The 27,572-nt window shown below is 33.6% G+C and overlaps 1 protein-coding gene across 2 annotated transcripts in view; it reads right to left on the reverse strand.

The window, feature by feature from the left end:
* LOC148623967 (WD repeat and HMG-box DNA-binding protein 1-like) overlaps positions 1-24,353 on the reverse strand; it is a 49,438-nt gene extending 25,085 nt beyond the window's left edge. The window contains exons 1-13 of one of the 2 annotated variants that reach the window (XM_088566323.1): positions 24,195-24,353; positions 20,825-20,936; positions 20,088-20,239; positions 18,863-18,971; positions 18,162-18,259; positions 16,071-16,119; positions 10,952-11,044; positions 10,456-10,562; positions 9,425-9,509; positions 7,143-7,190; positions 5,058-5,238; positions 2,446-2,621; positions 1,551-1,735 (exon numbers count right to left, since the gene is read on the reverse strand). In XM_088566323.1, the coding sequence (XP_088422449.1) occupies positions 1,551-1,735; positions 2,446-2,621; positions 5,058-5,238; positions 7,143-7,190; positions 9,425-9,509; positions 10,456-10,562; positions 10,952-11,044; positions 16,071-16,119; positions 18,162-18,259; positions 18,863-18,971; positions 20,088-20,239; positions 20,825-20,936; positions 24,195-24,268 (1,469 nt within the window). In that variant the 5' untranslated portion in view covers positions 24,269-24,353. Of the gene's footprint in view, positions 1-1,550; positions 1,736-2,445; positions 2,625-5,057; positions 5,239-7,142; positions 7,191-9,424; positions 9,510-10,455; positions 10,563-10,951; positions 11,045-16,070; positions 16,120-18,161; positions 18,260-18,862; positions 18,972-20,087; positions 20,240-20,824; positions 20,937-24,194 lie in introns of both variants that reach the window. The other variant, XM_088566322.1, reaches the window with a different exon arrangement.
* Between the last annotated feature and the right edge of the window lie 3,219 nt (positions 24,354-27,572).

Raw genomic sequence — 27,572 nt, forward strand, 5'->3', positions numbered from 1 at the left:
GATACCCTAAGGAACATCTGTGCAAAGTTTCATATAATTCCTCTCAGTAGTGTAAGAGGAGAAGATATTAACGGATGACGACGACGACGAACACCAAGTGATGGTAATAGCTCACATGGCCTTTGGCCAGATGAGCTAAAAATAAAAACTGTCATTTTCTCCTGTCAAGGGCAATAACTCTTATAAAGAGTCACCTGACAACTTTTATGCCTGAAGACTTTTGTAGTCCTAAAAATAAGGATCATTTCAGCTATTGACAGAATTTGGCTAAACCTAACAGTTTTGGAGATGTATGCGAAAAACCACTGTCTGACCTCCATGTTTTAGTTTTCGTAATGGTGGCCATGTTTTTCGATGAATCAAAAATCCCCAAATCAGTCCTATGCAGGATACCCCTAGGAATCTTCGCACTAAGTTTGGTTTCAATTGGTAAAGTAGTGTCAGAGGAGAAGATTTTTGAAAGAAATAACAATAAAGATAGCCAAAAATGTTGAAAAAGGGCAATAACTTCATCGTGGCTTGCATGTAGGTCTCACTAACCACTTCTAATGTTTCCATTACTTTACATGTTAATGAAGTGATTTTCAAAGTCTCACTGTGAATTCCCAGGACAAATGACATCTTAAAGCTGCATACCGTTGCGAAGCTTGGAAAATAAGGCTTCCAAAATCATTATGCTAATGGTACGATGATTGTAGAAATTCTTCACAAAATTTACTTGAATAAATAATACTGAAAATCCATATTTTAACCTGTTCTGCTAACTGACAGCATGGAGACAAATTACTCTCACATGTAAACATTATTCATACACTTTTGTAGTTAATTACATATATGATTTTAAAGTACACATTCTTAGCTTTATTTTGAGTACTTTTAATCATAATACACACAAATAATGCACTTACAATGCATATGTCTAGATTCAGTGTGTTTTTGGTACTACATAGTGAGGTGGCCATTCGACCCGGAAGTGGTTAGTGAGACCTTAATGGATTAAAATGATAATTTGACCACAGATAGATCTCACACTAACACTTTACAATTTAACCCACGTCAGAATTTAGCTAAACCTAATGGTTTTGGATATATATGCGAAAAACTACTGTCTGATCTCGGTTCTATTTTTAGTAACGACGGCCATGTTTTCTGATGGATCAAAAATCCCCAAATCAGTTCTATGCAAGATACCCCAAGGAACATTCATACTAAGTTTGGTTTGAATTGGTCAAGTAGTTTCAGAGGAGTAGAGTTTTGAAAAATTGTTAAGGACGACAGACGATGACGGACGCCAAGTGATGGCTTGCATGGCCTTTGGCAAGGTGAGCTAAAAAAAGGGGAAATTTATAACACACATCAATAGAAAGAAACAACTCAACAAAGTTTTACAAAAATTGGTGGTAGCATTTTTGAATTAACTTTGCAAGCCAAATGTGAATGAGTGCAGACACTGGTATACCATAGTTGGCCTCCTCTAGAGACATGCATATTTAGCCTTTGTTTCACAAACCATTTTTCAGCTGACATATAAAAAAAAATGTGATACTTACCTTGTATTATCCTCATCACTTTCAGCAGCTAGAATGACAGCCTCTGATGACATATCAGCCATAGTATAGTTGCTAGTGTTAGTGACATGCATGGCATGGTGTATAGCTGTGTCATGAAATTCAATATCTATTGAGTTCTCTTCATCTGTATTATACTGTTTTATAATTCCAATAAAATTCCATACCTGAAAAATTATGTAGCAGTGTTGACAGAAGTAGATCAGTATTGTAAAGCTAAAATAGATTGTATAAGCTTTAAGAATTGTAAGATACACGTTTTTGTAATATTAATTGCTTCAAAGGGAAAAATTCATACAACTGCAGGAGTTGAACCCTGAACAGTTCGGACAAATAAGAATACAATTTTCAAACTTGATACAGCTGTGATGTTTGACCAGATTTTGGACAGAATTAAAGCAGTCACAGAACATTAAAATTTGCAGTTGGACATAAGAAATTAACTGTTGTCACTGAAATATGTCTTGCTTGCCACACATGGAAGCTGATATTCAAAACTTGATTGTGCCAGTGTTACTAATTTCATATATCACAGATAACATATAATATCAATACAACCCTTTGACACCACCAAAGTTGGTAGATTCTACAGTTTATTGTTTGCAAAATCAACATTGAACCTTCTTCACAGCGTGTTGAGGAGAGGGGACAAACATTTGTGTGTCCCTCCCTCCCTGACCTACCCAATCTAATCAAAATAAGACCTATCAATTGTTCCATTCAGTCACTGCATGTAGGATCTAACAACACTCCATTCTACTTTCTGTTTCTGAAAAGGTCACCTGAACAGGAAATAGAATGGAATGTTATTAGATCCTACATGCAGTGACTGAATGAAACAATTGAAAGGTTTTATTTTAATTATATTATGACCTACCATGTATCTACTAGAGAGATGAATAGGCGTAGAGCCAGATTGGAATGGTCTCTGCATTGGTGTAGGTTTAAACCCTTCTATTTGTACCACTGGCTTAGGTAGAGTCAATGGTTCGGAAGCTGTGCTAGATGCATCATCCCCATCATCAATATCAGATCCTGCCTTAATTGAACCATCTTCTGGCAACAAAACTCAATGTATGTACAATGAATGCATTTAATATACACCTTATCTAGTGCATAAGATGTTTTCAATGATATTAACTAGATTTGTATTACTGTTTTGTACTATGTATGTTTTGTAAAATTTAAAAATACTAATGCAACATTCAAGGCAGGCCTGAAAAAAAGTATCACTTTGTATAGAAATTGAGAGTAAATTACAAACCCTATTGATATCAGATTAAATAGTCTGAAGTTGTTGTCAGAATACCATGTTACTCAGGCTACCATTTTAACATCAAAGGCTAAATAGCAATTAGTCACTGATTAACACTGGTCAACTGCAGTAGATATCTTTCTATACCCTTGCAGTGGCTGCTTCAGAAATAAAATCTTTATCTTGTCAAATATTAATATATACATGTATTATAAAGATAATTTATATCAACCTTCGGTATGGCGTTTGCAAGAGGATTAACCTCAATATTTCAGTCTTTTTAACATTACTGCATCTTGTCATAAGAAAGTAAACTCACATACTCTAAATATCGTCATGCAATACTAACCATTTTGGAGGATTTAAATGGACCCAGTGTATCCAATAAAAAAAATCAAGTTTTCAACATTTCATTCTTAAACAGCTCATCTAAGAATCATTAAAATAGCCTGACAATCAATCAAATATAACCAAAACAATCAAATACAAACAGATAGCTTCCAAAGTCTTCAATTTCTTGCTTCATCTGTATTTAATGATTAATTTTATAAATGAAAGAACATGTAAAATGTCCATGTGAACCGTGATTGGGATTACCGTGTGCCATGTGCCCTAGTCGCATTTCCTCTAAGAATGGTGCATTGAGTGACTAATGCATCGCATCATGTGTGTACATTAAGTTTCCATCATTGATGGTGGAGTGTTGTCCACTACTTGTGACAGTAAAAAAGGCATGAATGTGTCTTTTAACAATGTTTTTATTAGCTGCAGGTGCATGTTTTGATTGCCACGTTTTCCAGGGGATTTGAAGGCCGGGAATGAAACAGTACTTCGTCGATTTTTAATATTACATATTCTTGATTGTTGGGGTTTAATGCCCGAGCAGCAATATTTCAACCATATTCAGGCAATGAAAATGAAGTGGGTGATAAAAATGAATGGGATGCAAGGATAATGGGGGTAGACAAACTTTGACTGCCACTGGAAATAGGGAGAGGTGGGTAGGATCGGGCAATTTAGCCTCCTATGATTCCTACTCTGGGAGAATACCACAGTAGGGATCTTTAACGTGCAAGGAATGTGGCATCTTTCCCAACACAGTGCACCACTATGGTTTGCAGTCAGGTTTTCCGTATTATAGCCTGACAACTCCAGCCTATAACATGCCAGGGGTACCCCATTCCACCACCTGGGGAACACAACCCAGTTCCTCTGTAGGCAGAGTGTCTAACCCCTGGCTAGGGTCCTGAGCACTATTTAGTCGTCCTTTACGACAAGCTTAGTGCTGCTGCAGGCCTATTCTTTTGACAACCGGACCTGCATGAGGCCACTTTTGAAAGAACAATAAATATTGCTTTAAAGAATAAAAATAATTTGGTAAAATCAGAAAAGCATGGACTGGTGGTTCCATTTGAAATTGAAAATACTACCAAAGACATTTTTAAGCTAGACCCAAAACAGAAGAAATTATCTTTTTCAAAGCCTAAAAAAATATTAATGATGGTGACCATAATCAAACGGCAATAGTTGTAGAAACTAACTTGGCAACTGGAAACGATTATGAACCCCCGATTGAAAATATTGATAATGGTGGAGTCATATTATCTGGTCCTGAAGCACTCCAAAAAATTTCCAAAATCTGATTGCAGCCAAACGAAAAAAATAGACTGAGACTTTCCTATCATTTGTGATAAACTACTTAATAGGCAAGTTAAGGCCTAAACGATGGGGGATCTGTGGACTTTGATAAATACAATACATTAGTATAAAAACTCGAACAACAGAAAAGAAAAGTGATTTGACGTGACAATTAATTGACATGTCAATTGTTAACTCTTAACAAACATTTGATCTGCAGTGTAAATTAAAGTTTGTTTATGCTACATTCAGTCTTCAATGTCCACGTATAGCCGGCCTTAGCTGCTATACCAAATTTTGTCCCATGTTTTTTTTTTTAGAATGGCCATTGAAATTGAAAATGTCCCATTGAATTGAAGGGTAAGAGGGCCATAGTCCCATTGGCAAAATTTTAATCCCAATCAGTCTGAAGGACTTATCTATCTACACACAGACCATTCAAAAACTAAATAATCCAGCAATGTAGTTGTGTGGGACAATACACCTTAAAACACATTATCTGTAAGGTAGTACAATCTTTAACAGTGGTTTTAGAGAAGATTTTTGAAAAATGTTGACAATGTCAAGTGCATGACAATTGTATCTAACTATTTTACCATCAAGATCAGGCAGTGGTTTAGCTTTAGATACAGGAGTATCTATATCGCTAGCATTTCCGTCATCCATATTGTCATCTCCATCATTAGCCATTTTATCATTGGTTGCCTGAATAAGGAAATCATCGTCATCGTCTTCAAATATTTCCATTGTTTCTTTTGCTCTAGTCTCTGCTTTTGTCTATAAATTGATAGTTTGGAAGAAATCAAAGACTGCATTAAATCATACATACTTTAAAAGACAGGCATAGGATCTATTCATCCTTAGAAGAACCCTTTCCTTTTGTTAAAACTATTAGAACATTTTTATTCATAACTGATTTTAAGGTACAATCCATTGTTGAAGAACTTTGCATAAGTTCAACAAAATAGATAAGAAAAATTTGGAATGCCTAAGGTAACCAGCTGATATTAGGCTGTAAAATGTTCCTTGCGAAAACATCAACTGTTCAAAATAATCTCCAACCCCTTCAAAGATTTCTCCTCTGTATTGAGTTAAGTAGAGCTGAGTATCGTGAGAAATATAACCAGGGAAAAGATTAACGGTCACCCACTAGCCAATGGTGACCAGAAATGTGCCTGGGCAGCCTTTTTTTCTATTTCAGTAGTCCAGCTAGCGAATTGCAACAAAAAAATTATTATAAACAAAAGTTGCGGTAGGAGTTTGAACTGGTTACCGTTTGATCGGAAGCGTAGTGTTCCTAGTTCAATTTTATTGGTAACAAGTTCTAATAATAAGGAAATCATTCATAACCAATGTCGGTTTCTTATTTAGAATTGCCTATTAATTTCCACATCCAGTATTTCGTAAAATGTGGAATTTTATATCTCGGGTAATTTTATCCGAAAAAGTCTAAGCTACCTTCTTCTTTTCTGGGCTACTTGATTTTATAGTATAGTAGCCCAGGTGGCTACTGGCCTCAAAAAGTTAATCTTGACCCCTGGTGATGATATGATATGTATCACGATACATAGAAGTAATAGGATAAGGTCATGACACAGAATGTCAATTTCAGCTTTCTTGATATAAACTTCAGCTGACTCCAAGATTTTATTTTTATGAGCCTCATCCATTCCAATCATGTATATATAAAGCAGGTCTCTTATCATTTTTGCTTACAGATGATCTATTACTGCTTGTTTTAGGTTTGTCAAAGTTCTGTTGACATCTGATTTGAATGCTGAAGGGGCATTAAAAATCATTATTTCTTTACACTCATCAACTTCAACAACTTCTGCCATATTGGGGCTACTAAAATGAAGATCTGGATTATAAATAGATAATTTAAAAAATTGTGATTTCGGATGGACGATACTATACACAATCCATCCTCAATTACAATCAACATAACTGATTTCCTGGTGAATCTTTACCCCTCTAGTGATAGCTTGTTCAAAATTAATTTCTAAGACAAATAACATATTTTAGGTCTAGATACAAAGATTGTTGCATTAATTACAAGTTCCTGAATACTGTTTTTGTATTTGATCTTTAGGACAGTAATAATAAATCTGATTAAGAATTATACTACAACCAAATAGAGCCTTAAACTTGCAACTTTATCCATTAATATTCCAAAATTTAAGAAGTGGCCCTGTTATTGATGTGATCAATAAAATTCATACAATATTCGAATAACATCTTACAAGCATCATTGCAATCAAAACTAGCTCTCAATGTGTTCAGTTATAGAGAAAGAAATTTTAGTAGAACAGCTGTCAACAAATGGATAGATTGATTGTTAATTTACACCATGTCAGATATTTCAGGCATTTCAGGATGAGAATGTATGATCAGTTAAATGTTTTGTACTAGTACAACATGCTAAGCCAGTTTTTTTAAGTGCTAGCTCAGGAAGCATCTTCCTGCATGTCATCCTACTCACACACATTATTCCAACTCTGAGCAGTTATAGATCCATCTTAAGTTAGCCGGATGTTTAATAAAAAGGCCATGACTAACAGTTCTGTCTTTGGTAAGATTTGGTCTAGGACACAAGACCTCCTGCAGCATGTTACCAAAACACTACCAAGGCAGTTGTAAGATCAAAAACAATATAGAAGTTATCAAATAGAAATACATACCATTCCAGAACTGTCCAATGACAAGTTTTCTAGCATGCCTAGTTGACCCTGTAAAATACATTTCATTGTTAGTACTAGGAATTACCTAGAAAGGTTTGACAGTCTATATGGCATAATTGATAACTTTCATGTCTGCTTATCAAAAATAGGGTATGTCCTGCATTTTTACTTTGACATTTACTGGTACATGTATAATCATTATTTTAGTATAAACTCTCTTGTGATTGATTGATGGCAGATATTTCCTACAGTTCAGGACGAACACATTTGAACCTGCTTAGCACAAGCCCAACACTATATGCCAAACATGCTAGCTCAAGGAAGCAACAATCCATAGAAGGAATGTCAACCCAGTTCGACAGATAATTCTTACTGTGAACCCTACATGCTGCAATTCATAAAATCATTAATTTTTACCTTGAAGTCAAAGTTCAAGGTCACAGGTGATCAACAATATTATGCAGACACATTGTCATGAGCTGATCTACTCTCATGGTGAATATCAAAAGCTTATACTAGAAGAAAAAAAACAGTTACAGCCTGAACAGGAACCCATCATGCAAAAATAATTATTTGACCTCGAGGTAAAAATTAGAAGTCAAAGGTCACATACCATTTAATGGGGTTTTTTTTTGGCTATAATATACCCTCATGTCAAATATCAAAAGCCTAAACCAAAAGGCAAAAAATTTACAGCCCAGACATGATTTTTATGGCAAGCCCTAATTATGATGATCAGCAATAAAATGAATATATTTCAGGGGTTTCAAATTTACTTTTTAAGAGTGAGAGGTGTCAGACTTTCCATGTCCTTAATAAAAGGTCCCTTTTAAGAAAGCAAAAGATCTTCAATAAGAGTAAACATATAAATTCAGTGATCTTATTAGTGCTTGTCATTTTTGTCATTGATGAAAGACTTTTCAGTACAAAAATTTCGAGTTGTAAGCCAAAAACTGGTTCACAAGTCGAAAGTGACAATTTTATTATCCCAGTATAATTACAACTCTTTATTGGTGACAAAATTTCATTTAAACAATAACCTAAATTGCCAATCACACTAATCGGGCACATGTAGTCAATGTCTATCTCTTGATCAGTTATGTGTGAATTTAATGCATCGATAAATATTCTAATGCTGATAAATTACATAACTTCTCCTTAACTTCGTATCAAAATGACATTAAAAGTCCATAATCATTTTTTTTGTACATCAACGTTCACTATAAATAAATTGTAACTGGTCACTCCCCAGCATCACTACATTTTGTAGTTGCAAGTCAGCAAAATTCTACATCACTTTTGCTATCAGTGAACTCCTCAGAGACTAATATCAAATGTAATTGTGAAATAATGACATAAATTTGTCTTTCAACCCAGTCTGATTCCAGTTCAAGTTGTGCTAAAAATAGAATATCTGGAGGCAACATAGGGAAAAATTATTTGAAAATATCTAAATCTGTTTAATATTTCAAAACTATAATGCACTTAGTGCTGGAGCATGCTAAGGCTTCCTAATGATCTACTTCACATCTATAAGGCCAGATCTATTTTTGTGTTTCTACAAAAGGTGAACCTGCACAAAACAGCATTTTTTTCAATATTAAAGAAATGTATGTAATATATGCATGGTCCCTGATTAACTAGAAGAGTGTATAGGCATTTCTATTTGATGGTTATAGGCTAGGAAATTTCTTTTTGAATTAAAACTTCGGGAGTTTCTATTTAAGAGTGGAAATCAACAGAAAGAAATGTAACAGTAAAATCCTGATTTGAAAAAAGCTGAAGAAAATCAGCCTACTATTTGGATTGTCTGGAAAACATATATGTGTACATGATAGTTGAAAAAAAAAATGTATGTGCACTTTTCATATGCAATGTACATAAAAGTATGTGCACTTTTCATATGCAATGTACATAAAAGTTTTATTTTAAGGTTTTTAAAGTGTTGTAAATAAAAGACGATACTGAAATATCATCTTAAGTCAGATGCTTATTCTACTTTTAAAAATAAACCATTAAATTTATCGGTAATTTATCATGCAAAAGTGACTTTTTTATGCTTTCAACATCCTTGAAAAAAACTGTATATGGTAGGTCCAGGGCCTAGATAATTTTTTCAAAAGGTCCTGAATCAGAAATTGGGAGTTCCAGACCTTTGAACAGTACTAATTTTAACCCATGATTATCTTTAATCACTATTACTGAATAAACTCCTTTATCCTCAGATCTGTGATTTAATTGAAAGTAGTGGTACAATAAACATGAAGTTATAATCTACATACCTCTCTATCACAGAAAGCTATCTCCAATTTCCCACTAGGGTTCCATGCTAAAGATGTTATTGTGAACCCATTTTCATGTTTAAATCTGAAATATATCAGTATATAACATACTATATAGCTATTGTGATGAATATCAGACTAATTTCCTTATTATGTGGCAATGCAATTCTAATTATTGAATCAAACAGTTTATAACCAATCAATATTAAATATCATGTAATAATTTTGATTTTTCACTAGTTGGTCAAGCTGTGCTTATGATGATATTATTACTTCCTCTATACCAAAATAAGTTTGATCTTCTGAATAAGAATATTTGAATTTTTCTAGAATGAATGAATTTAAGATGGCCTAATAGACATACCAATCTACCATAATTTTCACAATACAATGGTCCTTACTTTCTGTATACCAATATACCCTACTTTTCTGCAATTTATACTACTTTTCTATACACCACATTATCGTACTTTCTGTATACCAATATACCCTACTTTTCTGCAATTTATACTTCTTTTCTATACACCACATTATCATACTTTTCTATACACCACATTATCGTACTTTTCTGTACACCAATTTATACTACTTTTCTATACACCATATTATCATACTTTTCTGTACACCGTATTATCATACTTTTCTGTACACCAATTTATACTACTTTTCTATACACCACATTATCCTACTTTCCTGTACACCACATTATCATACCTTTCTGTATACCAATTTATACTACTTTTCTATACACCATATTATCATACTTTCTGTATACCAATTTATACTACTTTTCTATACACCAAATTATCGTACTTTTCTGTATACCAATTTATTCTACTTTTCTATACACCATATTATCGTACTTTTCTGTATCCAAATTTATGCTACTTTGCTGTATATCCTATATTCTTTATATCATTATTTCTAACATCAGTCTGTACCAATGTACATAATATTGTAAGTAGAACCTTAACAAGATTGAAATAGCAGAAAAAAAAGTGCACATTAACTCTTAATATAACAATAAATACCTATCCACACATTTCTTGCTGTCAATGTCAAATATCAGAATATCTCCATCATAACAACCAGCAGCTAAATATTTCCCATTGGGAGATAATGATAAACCATAGTATATCTGAAAGAATTTATTAAAGCAATCTCACCAAGTCCAACTGTCTGATTTCCTACCTATTATTATCTAAGAAGGCAAGTAAACAGTTCGCAAAACAAAAAAAAAAACAAACAAAAAACAAAAAAAAATGACATTACAGAAATGACTTTACAACATTTTTTTATGTCAAACTGTGCTTTCACAGTTAAAATATTGGTTACAATTATCTTACTATTTTGGTAAGGGTTTTGTCTAACATTGATCCAGACTTTAAAATTCAAAAGAATGCTAGATTTTTTTTTCAATAAACATGGTCCAAAGTTTGTACTATGAACAATAGTGTACCATAATATTTCACCCTTTAGTCTAAGACAGGAGTATAAAAACTAATCATTACTGCAAAAGATACAAACCCCTGTGAACCGGTCATTAGTTATACTGCCAATCTTTTTCCAGGTTTTTCTTTCTAAAATCTGTATTTCTTTTTCCAAAGGTACATACAAAACCTACAATGAAAAATTACCATATTTCATATTTAACTGATAATTTTGAAAAAAAAAAAAAAAAAGAAAAGAAAAACTCAAAGCACAAAATGAATTAAATTTTACTTTGGCTGTGCTACAATGTAAGTTTTATGATGATTAACAAATGATTATAACAGATCATCAGTACAACATAAAACTATCAGCTAACTGACAAAATATTCAGCAAATAAAACTTTGTAAAGCACAAATATGAAATAACAGGTAACTATACAGAGGCTCTACAGAGCCTGAATAGCTAACCTAGAAAAAAATAGAGATATCATTTTTCTAAGCAGAACAAAAATTATTTTAAATCATTTTTCATTTATAGAGCCAGAGGTTCATCATCAGACCATTTCTGTAAACATTATTTTAAGAACATTGTTCTAGCTATCATGTCTTATAGCTATATATTTGCCAAAAAATTTAAAAACATCTATTTGACCTTTTCAAGTCCTTTAACTCCAACTAAATGTTGTCCTTTAACTTCAACCAAACGGTAACTTTTAGAGAGCTCATAAACCTAACATTCAGTCAAACCTCAATGTGTCGAACTCAAAAGAGTCGAAATCTTGGATAATTAGAATTAGTCTCACAGTTGCAGCTAAACTCCCCTTACTCCACAACACAATTTTACCTCGGATGACTCGAATCAAAATTTCAGATAACTCGAGGTTTTCAATCAGTCCTTTTGACAGAACTTTGAGATTAATTAACCCTGATGTCTCAAAGTCAACTAATTTATCAGAAAACTGATTGCTTTATTACAAACCATGATCGAAGTGTGTTTTTACAATGATTAGCATGGCTTTTGAAATCATATATTGACACTCTTTATGGCTTGATTTGTGTATTTAATTAATCCAAAATAGTGCATATAGTGAAAAGAAACGAATTTCATTAATAACATGAGAGATTTCACACCGACAATATATCGGATATTTTGATGAAAATAAAAAAAAATTACAGATGAATTGTAATGGTCTCTGAACATTTAATTACACATCTTACAGACCATAGTAATTGTATTTCAACAACTACCGTATTTTCCAGACTATGAGTCGATATTTTTTTCAAGAAATGGCCAGCCTTGACTTATAACCCACTACGACTTAAGTAAGGATTTTTCAAAAGAAATGTTTATTAACAATGCATTCTAATTAGACCTTACTATATTTTTCAGGTTTTCCAGATTTACGGGATTGTTTATATTAATGATTTTTTTTTGGTTAAATTTATACAAATGAAAGTATACTAACCTTGATGAAGCCATTGAGCTCAAAAATAGATTTGACCAATCTATTTAGGATTAATTCCTTAGCTGCGCAGTAACTCCTTTTTGGTTATTCAATTTTGGATTGTTCTTATATTTGACCAATTAATGATAATTACTCAAATATTAAAACGAGCCCATCAAAGCTTTATTATGTTATAAATAATCAAAAAATCATAAACAATACAGTACAAAAATACCTCCTCCAAAGTCACATAGTACAAGGCAGCTGTTAAGCTTCAAGTTGTTACTTATGCTGAAGAGAATGGTGGAAACATGGCTGCGTCACTTTGGTGTCAGCGGAAAGTTAGAGACTGGTGCAAGCAAATGACCCACTCGGACTGACCAAGGAAACTAGAAAAGCATTCCATTCCCATGCTCCCCACTGGCCAGCTCTGGAAGACAAACTAGAAGACTTCATCTTAGAACAGAAAGCAGCATGCAGAGCCATTCATACCGTCCTGCTTTACAGATTGCCAAGACTATTAAGCTTGACAACCTCAAAGGCACAACTTCGTGGTGCTACAGGTTTATGAGGCACAAGAATCTTGCAATGAGACAGAGAACTGCCAGACGATTATGAAGAGAAGATGAAAAACTTCCACACATTTGTCAGCGACCAAATAGCTGACCAAGGCATCAGAAATCAACATGGACAAGGTTCCACTGACTTTCGACATAACAATGAATAAGACAGTTGAAGAGATGGGCAAAAGCACAGTCACAGGTAACATCACTGGTCAAGAGAAAGCCAGCTTTACTCTCGTCCTATCATGCACTGTCAGCGGCCAGAAGCTTCCACCAATAAGTGGAAGACAGCTATTAAAGACAAGTTACCATCGGATGTAATAGTCCACAACAACAAGAAGGGTTGGATGGACGACGTAAAGGACCTCTGGTTGTAGAAATGCTATGTAAAAAGACCCTGTGGACTTTTTCATCAAAAGAAGTCCTTGCTAATACTAGACTCCATGACGGCCCACATTAGTGACATCACACAAGACCGTATTAAAGCCACTAATTCTATACCAGCCGTCATACTTGGGGGACTTACTAAGCTGCTGCAGCCTTTAGATATATCTGTAAACAAGTGCTTCAAGTGCGAGATACAAAAACTCTGGGAGCACTGGATGTCGCATGGAAAAAAGAGCTTCACAGAAACAGGCCGTATGTGATGAGCACCATATTCGACCATTGTCCAATGGGTTCAAGACACATAGAACCATATTTCTGATAAAACCATCATCAATGGTTTCATCAAAGCCGGCATTATCGATATCCTACAACTGCCTGATGATGATGAAGAAATGCAGCCAGCATCGATGAACTGCCACTTGCTCGTCAGCCATTTCGTCAGCTTGGATAATAAAAGGTGTGAGAAACTGAAACCCCGTCATTAGTCAGTGTCATTTTACTTAATTACAGGTAATACTTAAGTCACCACTAATTAGGTAGTTTAGATCTTAACATAGTACTGATTGAAGTTCGAGAACATTCTGCAGTCGGTATGATGAAAGCATGAAAGAAAATCGGATAAAAACAAATTATTGACTGAACGTTTTAAAAAGCGAACACAGCATTTTTAATGTCCATAAATCAACATAATCTTCCAAAAGCGAATGAAAAGAATCCACAAACTAACACAACTTTGTAACAAGAAAGCAATTTCTAACAATAAAGTCAATCTCAGAATAGCAACGAAAAAAAATCCGGAAATATACGAACTTCAATTTCCTGAACTCCCAATAACTCAAATGCATTTCAATGGTCCCTTGGAGTTCAAGCTACCAAGATTTGACTGTATTAATTTTTCAAAGCAAAAAAATAATTTACACAATTAGTTCACATCAGACTAGACACTATTTAAGACAAAAAATTGGTACTACAGAAATCTTTTATATCATTCCCCACTGGGTGCCTCTTAAATTCAGTTAGTACACACTTGTAAAAATATGGTGGTTTCAAATACATTGGTCAATGGAATAACGTTTTTGTGGTGGCTAAACAGATTAAAAGGTAATCATTTGTGAATTGGAGTATCAGCTATTGATTATCATTTGTTGTTTTAACAGTTGTCAAACTTAACGATGCTGATATCACACCTTGATGACCACTGTTTACATGACATGTTTACAACTTCACACATACAGTTAAATGGTTTCATAACTGTAACACACATCATTTAAATAAAAACAAAAACTCTCTTTTTCGAAATAAATTTGATTAACAATCAAATATAAACATACAGTAAATCAGTAATATACCACCTCCTCCACGTTGAATAGACTCAAGTGTTCGGTTGACGTTTCTCAAACCCCTTGACTTATCTGACGAATTCGACTTATGGTTACAGACCACCAATTCAACCAATGAGCATTTGGAACGTACGCAAAAATAGTCCTACGCAGAAATTACCCCTGTTCCTCATAGTGCTGTGAAAAAAGTTCTCATCTTATTTAAAAAATTTAAACAGTTTCTGACAGGAAAAACATTTCTGTACATTTTATAGGTGCATTTTGCTTCTTGTGATGTGAAGCCTAATCTCCATAATGATTTTTAAATATACCCCTATCTTGTGAAAACACCGAGATTTCCCATGCTATTTATAGACCCTTCACTTCCAGTGACCAGTACTGCACTGCAAGTCTGCTAACCCCACATGCCATTCTGAGGATTGTGAGCTGACATATGTAGAATCATGCTGATATATAGTCCTCTGCAGGTTAAAGTTAAGGTAAAGTCCAGAGAAGCCATTGAATATTGTGAAATTAGCATAGAAGCCTATGGGAAGTGGAATTAATGGTTTTTAGCCTTATGTATGTCTTTTTTCACCGATTTTGGTCCAAAATTGGCAATTCGACTTATACTCCACATCGGACTTAATAGTCCAGAAATATGGTACATGCATTTCTCTAGTAAATCTGAAATTTTTTAGTTGTTATGTACAGTACATGCTGAGACGGTACTCCTGATTGTAGTTATGTAGAGTACATGGTGAGACAGTACTCCTGATTGTAGTTATGTAGAGTACATGGTGAGACAGTACTCCTGATTGTGAGTCATACAAAGCAGCATGTCATGAATTTATGTTTTCGATATAAAAAAAAATAACAAGAGACTCTCAGGAGCCTGAATCGCTCACCTGGTTGAATTTTGCCTTTCAAGGACAATACATTAAACAAGAAGTTGTCCATCAATTTTGACTCAAGAAGACTTTGATAGGACTTATCACAAGGATCATTTCAGCAATTGACAGTTTCTATCAATCAAAGTTTTCAAGATATTGGCTGAAAACTTTAAAATAAAAAAAAAATAGAAAATAAACCATCATTTTTCCACTTTCAAGAATTTAGCTAAACCTAACAGTTGCCTTTCGCCTGGTGAGCTAAAAAGGAAATTTCCCTGAAACACTCGGTGCTGTTCAGTATTTTAAACATGATATAGATATTATAAAGATACAAGAGGATAACCATAGAATACTGGTGCCTAGATTTCATTAAATGAGTTAATGATGACAGACATTGTATGACACGATGCAATGACAGTCAAGGATTCAATGCAATGACAATAATTTATACAGAACTGAAGTCAGCTTTTAAGCCATTGCATTCTGCTTCACACAAAGCCTGTAATATCAACTTAAAATTGGAATAAACCATAATTTTATACTATAATGATGCCATTTAAAGACTAATTGAATCTATCAGTTTCAAATATTGTATATAAATAACTTACATTTCCTTTCCTTTGTTCCCAACAGAGGCGGCACATGGTTTTTGACAAACTGAGTAAAAGGAAATAAGTACATATGTATTAGCACTGTTAGCTATCAACTCAATGAGCAAGATCACAAAAAGAATACACCCCTTCAAATGGAAAAAAAAATGTTGGATTATACAAGCATTCAACAAAAGTGGACAAAGTCCTCATAACAGTATTCAACTCAAAATAAAGTTATAGCTTGGAAGCACTAACAGCATGTCTTCAGTCTGACCAGAAGTCATGTCTTTCAGAGCTTCCCATACAAAGTTTGGAATTTTAGTATATCTCCTTCACTAGAAAGCCTTTTATTATATGGTCTTCAATAATTATTCAAATTCAGATAATTTTTTTTTGCAAGCCATAAGAGTAGGCCTTTTCAAGTACAAACACTAAGTTGTAGTGGTCTCACTAATTAGAGACAAGAAGTGTCAAGGAGCGTCAAAAAGTGACAAAAAAACTATCAAAATGTCAAAAATATAAAAGTGACAAGAGGGAAAAATAGCAACAAGAAATTTTTCAATACAAGTATCTATATATTAAACTTAATCCTCTTACAGGTTACAACTGCCTCATATTATTAATTCATGCACATCTACGTGTAATGCCTGACCTTCCTTTCCAATTCAATCCATTTCCTTTGAGTGCCAGAGTGGTTTAGGAGATGATCTGGTTTAAACATGTATAACCCTTATACTCCCTTTGTAAGTGTAAACAATGATCACCTGAAGGGTTTTTCTTGTTAACCACACTAAGGATTTGATGACATTTTGTAGGAAGGTTAGACATCAAATTAGATGTGCAGGAAACAGAAGCCATCCCAAATAAAAAAAACAAGCTATTTCCTGAATTTCATTTGGAATATTTCCAGGTCGGCAGTTTTGAGTCTCAATACTTTAACCTCTAAATTTTACCAAATCATCAGAAAGTGTTCAGGCATTTTGTTTTGTATGTCAGTAGATGACTTGTTTCTGACTAGTCAACATTGTTCATCAAACAAATTACCGATACCAAGGGTATAACAAGCCCATTCAAGTTATTTATTTTTTTTAATTTATGGACTTTTGTTTTACTAATTGTTTATTAATTGAGTTTCTTCAGATTAAATAAGAATTTAACTGTAGTGTTTTTTTTTTTTGGTGGTCTGGAACAAGGTCAATAATGCCGGTCATTGACCGACAAGTTTTACAAATGACTGACGACAATTTTCCAATATCGGACATAATGAAATTGTCAATCCTTATAAATCACAGTCTGCATGGTTTTATTAATGTATAAACATCCTGTCTGCCAGTCTCCTAATTGTTTATTGGAAATTGACAGGTGTTTGTCAATTTTAGCCGATGTGCAGCCACCTGTGACTGATTTACTTGTAACTGATTAGTTGATTGCATAATTGAATTAACGGTACACATGCAGCCCCATTGCCTATACGATTAATTAAAATAACTCGGAGAATCTTCATACAATTATTAATTAAGAAAAAAATTTGACAAGCCTACAATTTTCCCGCCGATCTTTCAGAGGTAATGAAAGCACAAGAAACTGAAACTTTGAATCAGTCATACATGTAGTTTGTAATTATTAATTCCTCGATTGAATCGTTTTAAAACAAAAGTCAACAGACCATTTAAATCAACAGACAAAATGTGTTTGCGATTTTCTTTTATAAATGATCAATATTTTTTTCATCACTCGGAAGTTTGCGGGTGTTTGCCTATGTGATGAAAAAGTCCAAGAGATACGATGTTTTGTTTACATGCTGGAACGTCCACGTGTGGTCAAAACCGAACTCGTTCACTCGCTCCGATATTTTGTAAAAGACAGAGTATGTGATGAAATAACACACTTTCCAATATTTATCTTAAAATAACTACATATAAAATTTATTTTTGAATCCGAGTATGTAAACGTCAGCTGAAGTTTGATAAAATGTCCGGCATGGGCTGTCAAAATTTCCGTACCCTTTGTCTGGAACCATGAAATTTAGAATCCAACAAACAAATAAAAATCTCTTTCATTAAAGAATATAATTGTACATGTAGTCATGAAAACAACCTATAGTACCTGACATCACTGCACTTGGGTATTAGAGACAGGGATTTGACTTCTTTCTGTTCATCAATTTTCCATATCTTAATACTTCCATCACAGCTTGAAGAGGCCTGAATTGGAAAATGAAGCCTTGATTTTTATATTTAGCATCAATAAAGAGGAAATTAGGGATGACTACATTTCACTCTCTTCCCACCACTTCATCAAAAAAAACTAGTGAATTAACAAATTAACAAAAGTCCCTTATCAATTAAAAAATCAGGATCTAAATCCAACAATTCTTCTTGTAACTTGTGCAAAGATGAATGTACTGAAGCCATTTTGTGGAAAAATCAGCAGCAATTTACACATGTACTTTATTAGGACTGTTTCTAATTTATAGAGAAGTGAAATTTTCTCTTGCCTTTGTTTTGATTATGACACTGCCATTTTAAAGATGTTTCATTGGTTAAGAGAACAAGTTGATATCACAGAGATTTGAGGTCATGAGTTACTTTTACCTGTGGTTAAGATGAGTTCACATGACCTGGTCTAACACGGGTTGTCTCAACTTGCAAAGGACCATTTCTAGAGAATCTATTTTCATACTTGCCTCATTTCATAGTGCCTATTTCACTAAAAACTTGGTTGGTCTTATGTTAACCAATCAAGTTGATAATAGTAACTCAGGGATATACAGGAAAGAAAACATATATATTGTACAAGGCACTTACTACATATTCTTCTTGAGGATCTAATGCTACACTGAGAACAGGAGCTTCATGTCCAGACAGGGTTTTACTATTACTAGAATCAACATCTACTACCTTTATATTGAAATCACTGAAATATTAGAAGTTGGTGATAAAACAATGGGATATACACATTAAAACCATTTTATGGTCCTGTTATTTAGTGAAAAATAAAATTTGTAACTGTTGATTGAAGACACATAAACTGTCTTTAGCTGTATTTTTTTTTCAGGTTTGGCTAGGTTTCTTAAGACATTTTCCACTCTTCAACTACTTTCTCTGTAGACAGGTTTAATGTTAAAACAAGAACTGAGACCAACCATTATAGACAGAAGAGAAAACAATTTTATTCTTCTGTAAGACAATGGAGCCAACAGAGTTCTGCCAGACCTATATTTCAAACCAAAATGTAAAATGAAATACTAATAGGATAATTAATCGGAGAGTGAATAACCAAAATATTATCATGAGTGCTGAAGAAAGCCTAATTAAACAAATGTGCGGAACTGGTTCTGCGCACGATAAAATCCTCAAGTGTTCTTGGCACAAGTAATAATATTTTGGTTATTCATGATAACCAAGTAATTATCCTATTATATAGACTTTCCTCATAGTTAATCAATAATTTCAATATGAATTTTAAATTCTGTCATTAGCGGATTGATATCAAAGTTGTAGCGTTTTGGAGGGAGAAAGCGCAAGAGTGAAATCACTGAATTTATTTCAGTGTGAATTATCAAAATTTATTACACTGTAATTACTACTTCAATTGGTAAAAGCATTACAAAAAAAGTGCGGAAAACTAAATTCACTGAAATTAGTCCAAGGGCCTTAACTTCCGTAAAAATCATTCAACTGTAACCAAAGTCGAACTTAATCTGTAACTCTTCATAATAAAGGCCATATACCAAAAACAAACTTATTTCATAAAAGCATTACAAAATAAAGTGCGGAAAACATGGGCAGACGGATGGACAGACACAGCCCTGTTGCGGGGGACAAAAATAAATCAAAATGACAGATTGACAGATTTTTAAACTGCAGGCTTTGGTCAATTATTCTGGATCTTATTTATACATAATGTTTTTTTAAAGGTTCTCCAAAATTTTAAAGAGAGTCATTTCTTTTGTTGTTCAATGCATAACTAATTTTAATGGGATGTTAATTAAACAGTCATCTTGTATGTAACTATAGTTCTAAAACATACCTAGCACAAGCAACCAATGTTTGACCAGATTTACTGGTGACTAAATGGTTGGCAGGAGCAGTGAATCGTGTCAATATTCCATCAGGCAAACCTTCAGGAAATGTATATGCTTGAACTGTGTTACAATCTGAGGCAGTTATAAACCTTTTGTTCTGAAAGAATTATAAGAAAAACAAATACAACAATAAGCTCACATATTTTTTTTTATTTTCTATACATGATACAAAATATTATCAAATATATTAAGTAGGTTAGTTAGAATTGCACTGTAAGCATTTTCATTATATATACATCAACCAGACTGTACAAACTTAACTTGGGCTTTAAAAACAATTTTGTGTTTCTGTCTCATTTATGTAGACTTTTATATTTCCACTAGTCCTTTCATATAAGATCAGTTTAACTAAAGGCTCTAGACAGCCTGAATCATTTCATCATCAACACTTATACCCTATGTCAGAATTTGGCTTTTAAACTTGTAAAGGAAAAAATTGGGGTTTTTTTTCAAATTAAAGGGAGCTAACCAATTAAGATCTTCCAAAACGTTTCATTTTAATTGAGGCAACTGTTTATGAGTTTGTGGGAAAGACAGACAGATAGGTAAAACAATAAATATGCCCACATTTATAGTTGTGGGGTAATAAAAATAATTATTCTTCTGCAAACATTTATTTTCTATTGTATGTAACATTATCACCATGCAACAACTGAACACAACATCTGTACATCTAACTTACTGTGAATACAATAGCAAAGGCTTTATCCCCAACTTTGTGAGAAACAGCATCATCATCATCAATCCCTTCCCAAACTCTTACATCACCATCCTGGCCACATGTTAGCATGTACCTAAAACAATTTATGAAAATAAAATAATGTACTGAAAATAGTAACTTTACACATTTCCTAATCATAGGAATCCAGAACTTATCAGTCTTGTCGGAGTTAAAAAATCAGAAAATGATACCAAATGCAACAAGGTTTGAAATTAGCAGGAGCCCACTGGCCAATGACCCCTAAATTTTGGTGTGGGCCCCTGAAACTTCTGCTATGATTGTAAAGAACTGTACATATTGGCTACCAAAATATAAGCTATTGGCTACTAAGCAAAAATTTTAACACCCTGTAAATTTCATTTATTTCTAAACTTGCATATACATGTAACAGTAAATTTGTTAAATATAGAAGGATTGGAATCTCACGTACTTTTACATAATACGCTAATAAATATGTTGCATGGGGAGATTGACATTGAGATCACCCATGATGCATTTTGTTGATGCTGAGCGTGCCTTGTTAATGGCAGATGATTTCCAATGCTACAACATTTCATCAAGATAAATGGAAGTATTCTGACCCAAATGGTTTGAAAAAAAAATTAAAATATCCCACCTCAATTGCCTCCAGACAATTTCTATGTTTTGTTTGGATCAATATCTCAATTCGAGACCTTAACTTCTTATCAATCATCATAAAGTTAGATTAATATTGATCAGAAATGGTCCAAGGGTGTATATAAGGAGTTTTATAGTTGTAGCTTTCCCTGCTTTTACCTGACTGTGTAGCCCCGCCTTCAAGGGTGGTTTCTCTCCTCATTTAAAATTTAAACTCCTATTTCAAAATTTGCAGTCATCATAAAATTTGTTTCAAATTGATCAAAAATGGTCCGAGGGTACATCAGGAGTTTTTCCCTTCTTTTGTGATATCAACGCTTTTATCTGACCTAATTTTGACAAATTAATGATTTGTATAATAGATATTATAGCAAAACTACTTTGAAAGAGTTGAACTCCCTCATGGTCCAGAATATTGACTTAAAGCTACGTTAGTTCATATGGCATGGTATTTATTGGTGTCCGTAGGAATTTTTTTAAATCCATGTAGTTAATCTACATTTATGAAAATTTTTTAACACACTGAATATGTACTTCAAAATGGTGAAGGCTTCCATACTAATTTGAATTTCAAACTCCTCCCTTGAGGTCCCAAATTTTTGCTTGAAATGGACATTTTTCTATTACTGAGGTATTGATCGATGTGTATGTATACATGAAATTTTTCTCAAATAGGCCAAAACCATCAGGCTTTATCCCCATATATTGAGAGTATTAACCAACAATTACAAGACACTAGAAAATGTAAGTGACGAGTACATTTAAATCTCCCCATGACATACTAAGGATTCTCCACGGCCTCTTTTTGCAACATTGTATAAATTAAGATAGTCTCCCTCTCCAATTTTTTTGCATGGTGCTGCACCATGTGTTCATTTGGTGTGCATCATGCATTGCAAATCGGCACTGTATTTCCCAATTACTCCTTTATTAATCACCTAGACCTGTCATAAATCTATATGATTGGCGCGCTTGTTTATTCTGACGGTAATTTCAATGTTTCGATTGGTAATTTACAGGGGTTTAATGTGTCAGGGAGTGAAATGCATGTGTAAACATATCACAGATCTGTCAAATTTACGATTATCATCGTTGGCAAAATCAGTAAGATTTAAAAAAGCTGGATGATTTCTACTGTTCTTTTTTTGAAAACTTTGCATTTAATGAAATATACAAAGTATCAAGAGTTTAATTCAATTTGATAAAGATCAATGTAATTGGAGAGGGAGGAAGACGATCTTAATTTATACAACGATGTCTTAACGATCTGGGCAATTATTTGACAGAGAAAAGCAGTACAACTTGCCCAACTTTTATGAAAATGTGATGGATCGACACCCTAAAGTTCTAAAGAATTGTACAATTCGGACGAAAATAACGTTTTACTGTCTAAGTTCTTGTAGTTAAATTACAAAAAACTTGTTAAATGTACTTGGTTTAATGGTATTAACAAAATGACCACACCTACCTGTGGTTTTAATTTCTCTAGAGCTGTGGACCTTTGGTCAACCCTAGGGAAGGGAAAACTTTACCTTGTTATAATTGAAACAGATAATACAGACAGAAAAGAATACCATTGTTGGTTTCTATGTTGTAGCTTGTGCTATTAAATATGTCACATTCAACCTTATACATTTTTTCTGCAAGAAGGGACACATGCCACGATAAAAATTTGTCCAACCAGAGAGTGAGCCATATGTTCATTTTGATCCATGGAGATCCCTGGTTACTACGAGAAAGTGTGAGATTCCAATCCTGTCTACTATGAAGATCCTTGGTGCACTTTTCTGTTATTGAAATCGATTTTTTACATTAGTTGTATTTAATGTCTGTTAATGCTGCACCGCAAGTAGTCATCAGTACTACTCCTACAATGTCAGAGGTTGGAATTCCGTTCCTCCATACCCAAACTTCTTACTTCCAAGCGGCATATTGCATAATGCTTGTTCCGCCGTTCCTTGAAATCGGCAGAATTACAGTAAATTATTTTCCATTTAAAACGTTTTATATAGTTTCTTTACCATTACATGGAAGAAAGTGACTAAACTAAAGAAAAACAATGATCTACCTAATGAGAAAATCCAACAATCCTGGAAATCCTTTGTAAAAGTAGTTAAAATGAATTTCATATTTGGTTTTTAGCTTTCTGAGCGTGTAATTCCAGTTGATAAAATTACGGATTTTAAAATTTGCGAAACGAACAATTCAAATTAACCAAAGAATTGCCTTTACCAACTTTGTTTTGTCAAAAATATATTGTACTCCGTAAAATTAGTGACCTAATTCAAAATTGCTGGTCATTTGGACAACTGTCTTTATTACAATGTTTTCATATTTATTTAACAAATATTTAGGTCTTATATCGTTCGATTTCTGGTAGGTTAAACTTCTTATATGTAAATAAAAGACATAAAGTATTTTAAAACACATGTTTAGCCAATTCATATTTGCGGTGGCTTTCAACATGTCCGATGTGAGAGGTTAGGATAGTACCAAGTCAGAAAATAGCTTGCCAGACAACCTCTAGCATTGCTGTAGTATCATCAGTACTGGTGTTGTGATTGATCGTCATTTGATGTAGATGGAATAAAAATGTAAAATAAGGAGTTTTTCAAAATTGCACTTCTTAAACTCTGAAATCATATTTTTTAAGTTTTGTGAAACAAGTTCGAAGAAACGCGTCCCTGGTCCTAATTTATTCAATCAATCATACTTTCCACTTTCATCAAAACAAACGTCTGTGTGTCCATCACTGTGTGCATATCGCATTGGTTTGACTGTGGGCATTTCAATACTCTCTTTTTGTTTTAGTCGTGGTTTTGTTTACGTTCCCGCAAAATAAATTTAGCGCCAATACGCTCAACCAAATTTATGTCCCATTCATTCGAGACTAAATAGCTGCTAAAACCTGGAGTGTTTAAAACGCGAAAGGGCTATGGAATACGAGTATTGCATATATACGAAAGTTTAATTTGAATTCGGTACATTTTACATATTTTAATACAACATGCAACAGCGAATATTAATATATAGCCCCTGACTATAGCATGCAAAAATATGCATATGCACAGAGGCAGTTAAAAGGCACTAAATAGGTTTAAAACAACATTAATCTATGAAAATCATAACAGCATCTAGACCTATCTGGAAGCTGAATATCGACATTCCAAACCATTCCAGGACTAAATAAGATTCTTATATCAGAAAGTCCCTGCTTAAATTGAGCAAGACAATTTTCAGTCCTGAAATTGTCTGGGAGGTTGTTCCATAGACTAGCAGAAGCATATTGATTAACACCTTTTCCCGGTCAAAGTTGCAGTTTTATGGTAGGAATAACCAAAGGCTTTGTATTATCAGGAATCGAGTGTATATTAGAGTAATATAACGTCCCTGTCATATCCAATATATTGCTGTACATGAAAGAATATTTTTGATTTTTAAATGAAGTAGATCCTGAAGACATGTTGGTGAAATTTCATTTATGATACGATATGTTTCAATGGACATCTTCCAATAATGTGAAGGAAGGGCATCGTAAGTTGTGTAAGTCTGTTAACTGAATGTTTCCATACGTTTCAGGATGTTTAGTTACTGAGTTGCCGTTCTACAAATATTTCCTATATGTGAACATCAAAATTTAATTGATAATCAACATATATTCCAAGGAGTTTAACAGAAGATTCACATGATAATTCAGCATTGTTAAGATGTTTCTTACCACAACCCAAAATGTGAATTTATCAGGTTTTGCGTACATATTTTTAATTTTAAAGTTTTCAAGATTCACGATAACGTATTATCATCAGCATAAGTATAGAGTGTACCATTTTCAATAAAGAAAAATATATCGTTTATGAGTACAATAAATAATAAGGGACAAATGATTGAGTCTTGGGGAACACCCATTTGGATACTATTTATCTTGATTTGTTGTTTGGAGGTTTTCAAGGGCCCTATAACAAATGGAGATAAAATCTAGACGGATCATGAAAGATATTGATAGTATATTGTACTTCAAATAAACAATTACAAAAATAGTATTTATGTACAGCAAAGTTAACCAGAAGAGTTTGAAACTCGAACTCTTGAGCGGCGTACACAATTGCGTCTTTGATCTTTAATTTATCAATCTTCAAGTACTCCATTCAAAAACGTGTGTACCTTCCATCTTTTCAATGTCGATGAATTCCACAATTGAAACAGTATAAATTGTCGACTAAACTATATCTTAATTTTCCCAAAATTCAGGCACGGTAGTCTAGTCAAATTTCATTCCGCATTCTTAAATTATTCGTTGTGAATGACATCTTACCATACGTACTCTGTCAGATGATATTGTATCTTTCTTTCAGAAATATCGATGAACTCACAATCTTAACGGAATGGGTACATTAAGATTTTGAGAGCCAAATTTACGTCAGCATAAATTTGATTCAAATTTATATTCGTAAATCATGCTATGGTTTGGAGGCTTTTTCCGGTCATAGACGAACCTAAAGTATCAATCTCAATCTGATATTTGTGCATGATATATGTACAGATCATTGGGGTATAATATCATAAGATCCATACACTCATAATTGAGATATGGGTAAATTTTATGAAATATTTGTGTCTGGCCTCTCTTTTTTGCCCTAATTCGTAGAGGGTTGGGACCATAGCGTTTAAATCAATACCAACCTTTTTTTGGGTTTGGGATCTTGTAAATCTTGGTTATCGCACGAAAACAAGTGTCTACGGACGACAACAGCGCCATATTACTACATGTATACAACCGCAAAATTCAGCTATACAAGTCTTTGCCGTCCTATATCAAGAGGCTCTAGAGAGCCTGAATAACTCACCTGGTTAAGAAAAGTATTTTTAGCTTTCTAAGGCTGATCTAATTACTATTGACCCAACTGTACTATTGTCACAAGAATTATCCAATAAATAGAGAGCACCTTAGTTATCCACCCGGTTTTCATATTTTAAAAGTTTAATCTACCATAGTAATTTTTTTAACTCTACAATGGTAACAACTCCAAAATTGATCAACAAATCTTTATGAAAGTTTCGGCATAGGTCTGTCTCACCATGCTGATCAATTTTACCCGTGACAATTTTACTAATTATATAAACTCGTTGGTTTTCGAGGTATTTCCACAAATCCACAATTTTTAGAAACGGCAACCATGTTTTTCGACAGAACAAAAATCTCCGCACAAAGATTGTTAAGGACAATATCCTAACAAACATTCATGCCTTGGTTACAATCCATCACACTAACAGTCTCAGAGGAGAAGACTTTCAAAGTTGGAAATGTAAAAATTATAGATATGAAAAAAAAAAATCCATCTCTGGACTCATAACTCATTCATCGTCAACGAGTATTTCGGCAAGGCACAATTCATCATGCTGAACAATTTTATTCCCTGCTAAATTTTAGCTAAAACCCATTTGTTTTTGAGTAATTTGCAAAATTCTGTAATTTGACCCCTATGATCTACTTTTATTAAGGACGGCCATATGTTTTTCGCAAGAAAAAAATATAAAGATACCCTAAGGAACATTCAAGCAAAATGGGGTTACAATCCATCTTGCTAGTAGTTTCAGAGGAGATGTTTGAAAAAGTTTACGGACGACGACGGACACGAAGTAATGGCAATAGTTCACACGGCCAGGTGAGCTAAAAATGAAGCAAAAGAATAAGATAATTTGAGTTTATTGTACATTGAAGTAAATTGCATCCTACAATGTAGCAGTGCGCCAGATTGTTTAAAAAAACCGTTAATTTGAGTTTATTTATTGACTTGAACAGCGACTATATAACACTCCCTTGCGTAAAGAACATGGAATTAGCAGTGGTAATTCAAAATTGCATGTAAATTGGAAATTCAATTAACCATAGCGGAGTATGCAAATAAAACTGTTTTCTTGCACCATCACGCTACAACAATTTTCTTTCATTTCAACCATTTTCCCCCCAAAAGACTGGAGTGCACTGCACCTGGATCAGCCTTAAGATATATACTGTTTTCATATACGAAACAGCAATTAGTAAAACACAACACGAGCGGTCTTGATGGGTCACTTTAAGTTAGTAAAAATG

The sequence above is a fragment of the Perna viridis genome, chromosome 2, assembly GCF_037379345.1.
Source record: "Perna viridis isolate PV_CMFRI_1.1 ecotype Kerala chromosome 2, ASM3737934v1, whole genome shotgun sequence".
Taxonomy (NCBI): Eukaryota; Metazoa; Mollusca; class Bivalvia; order Mytilida; family Mytilidae; genus Perna; species Perna viridis.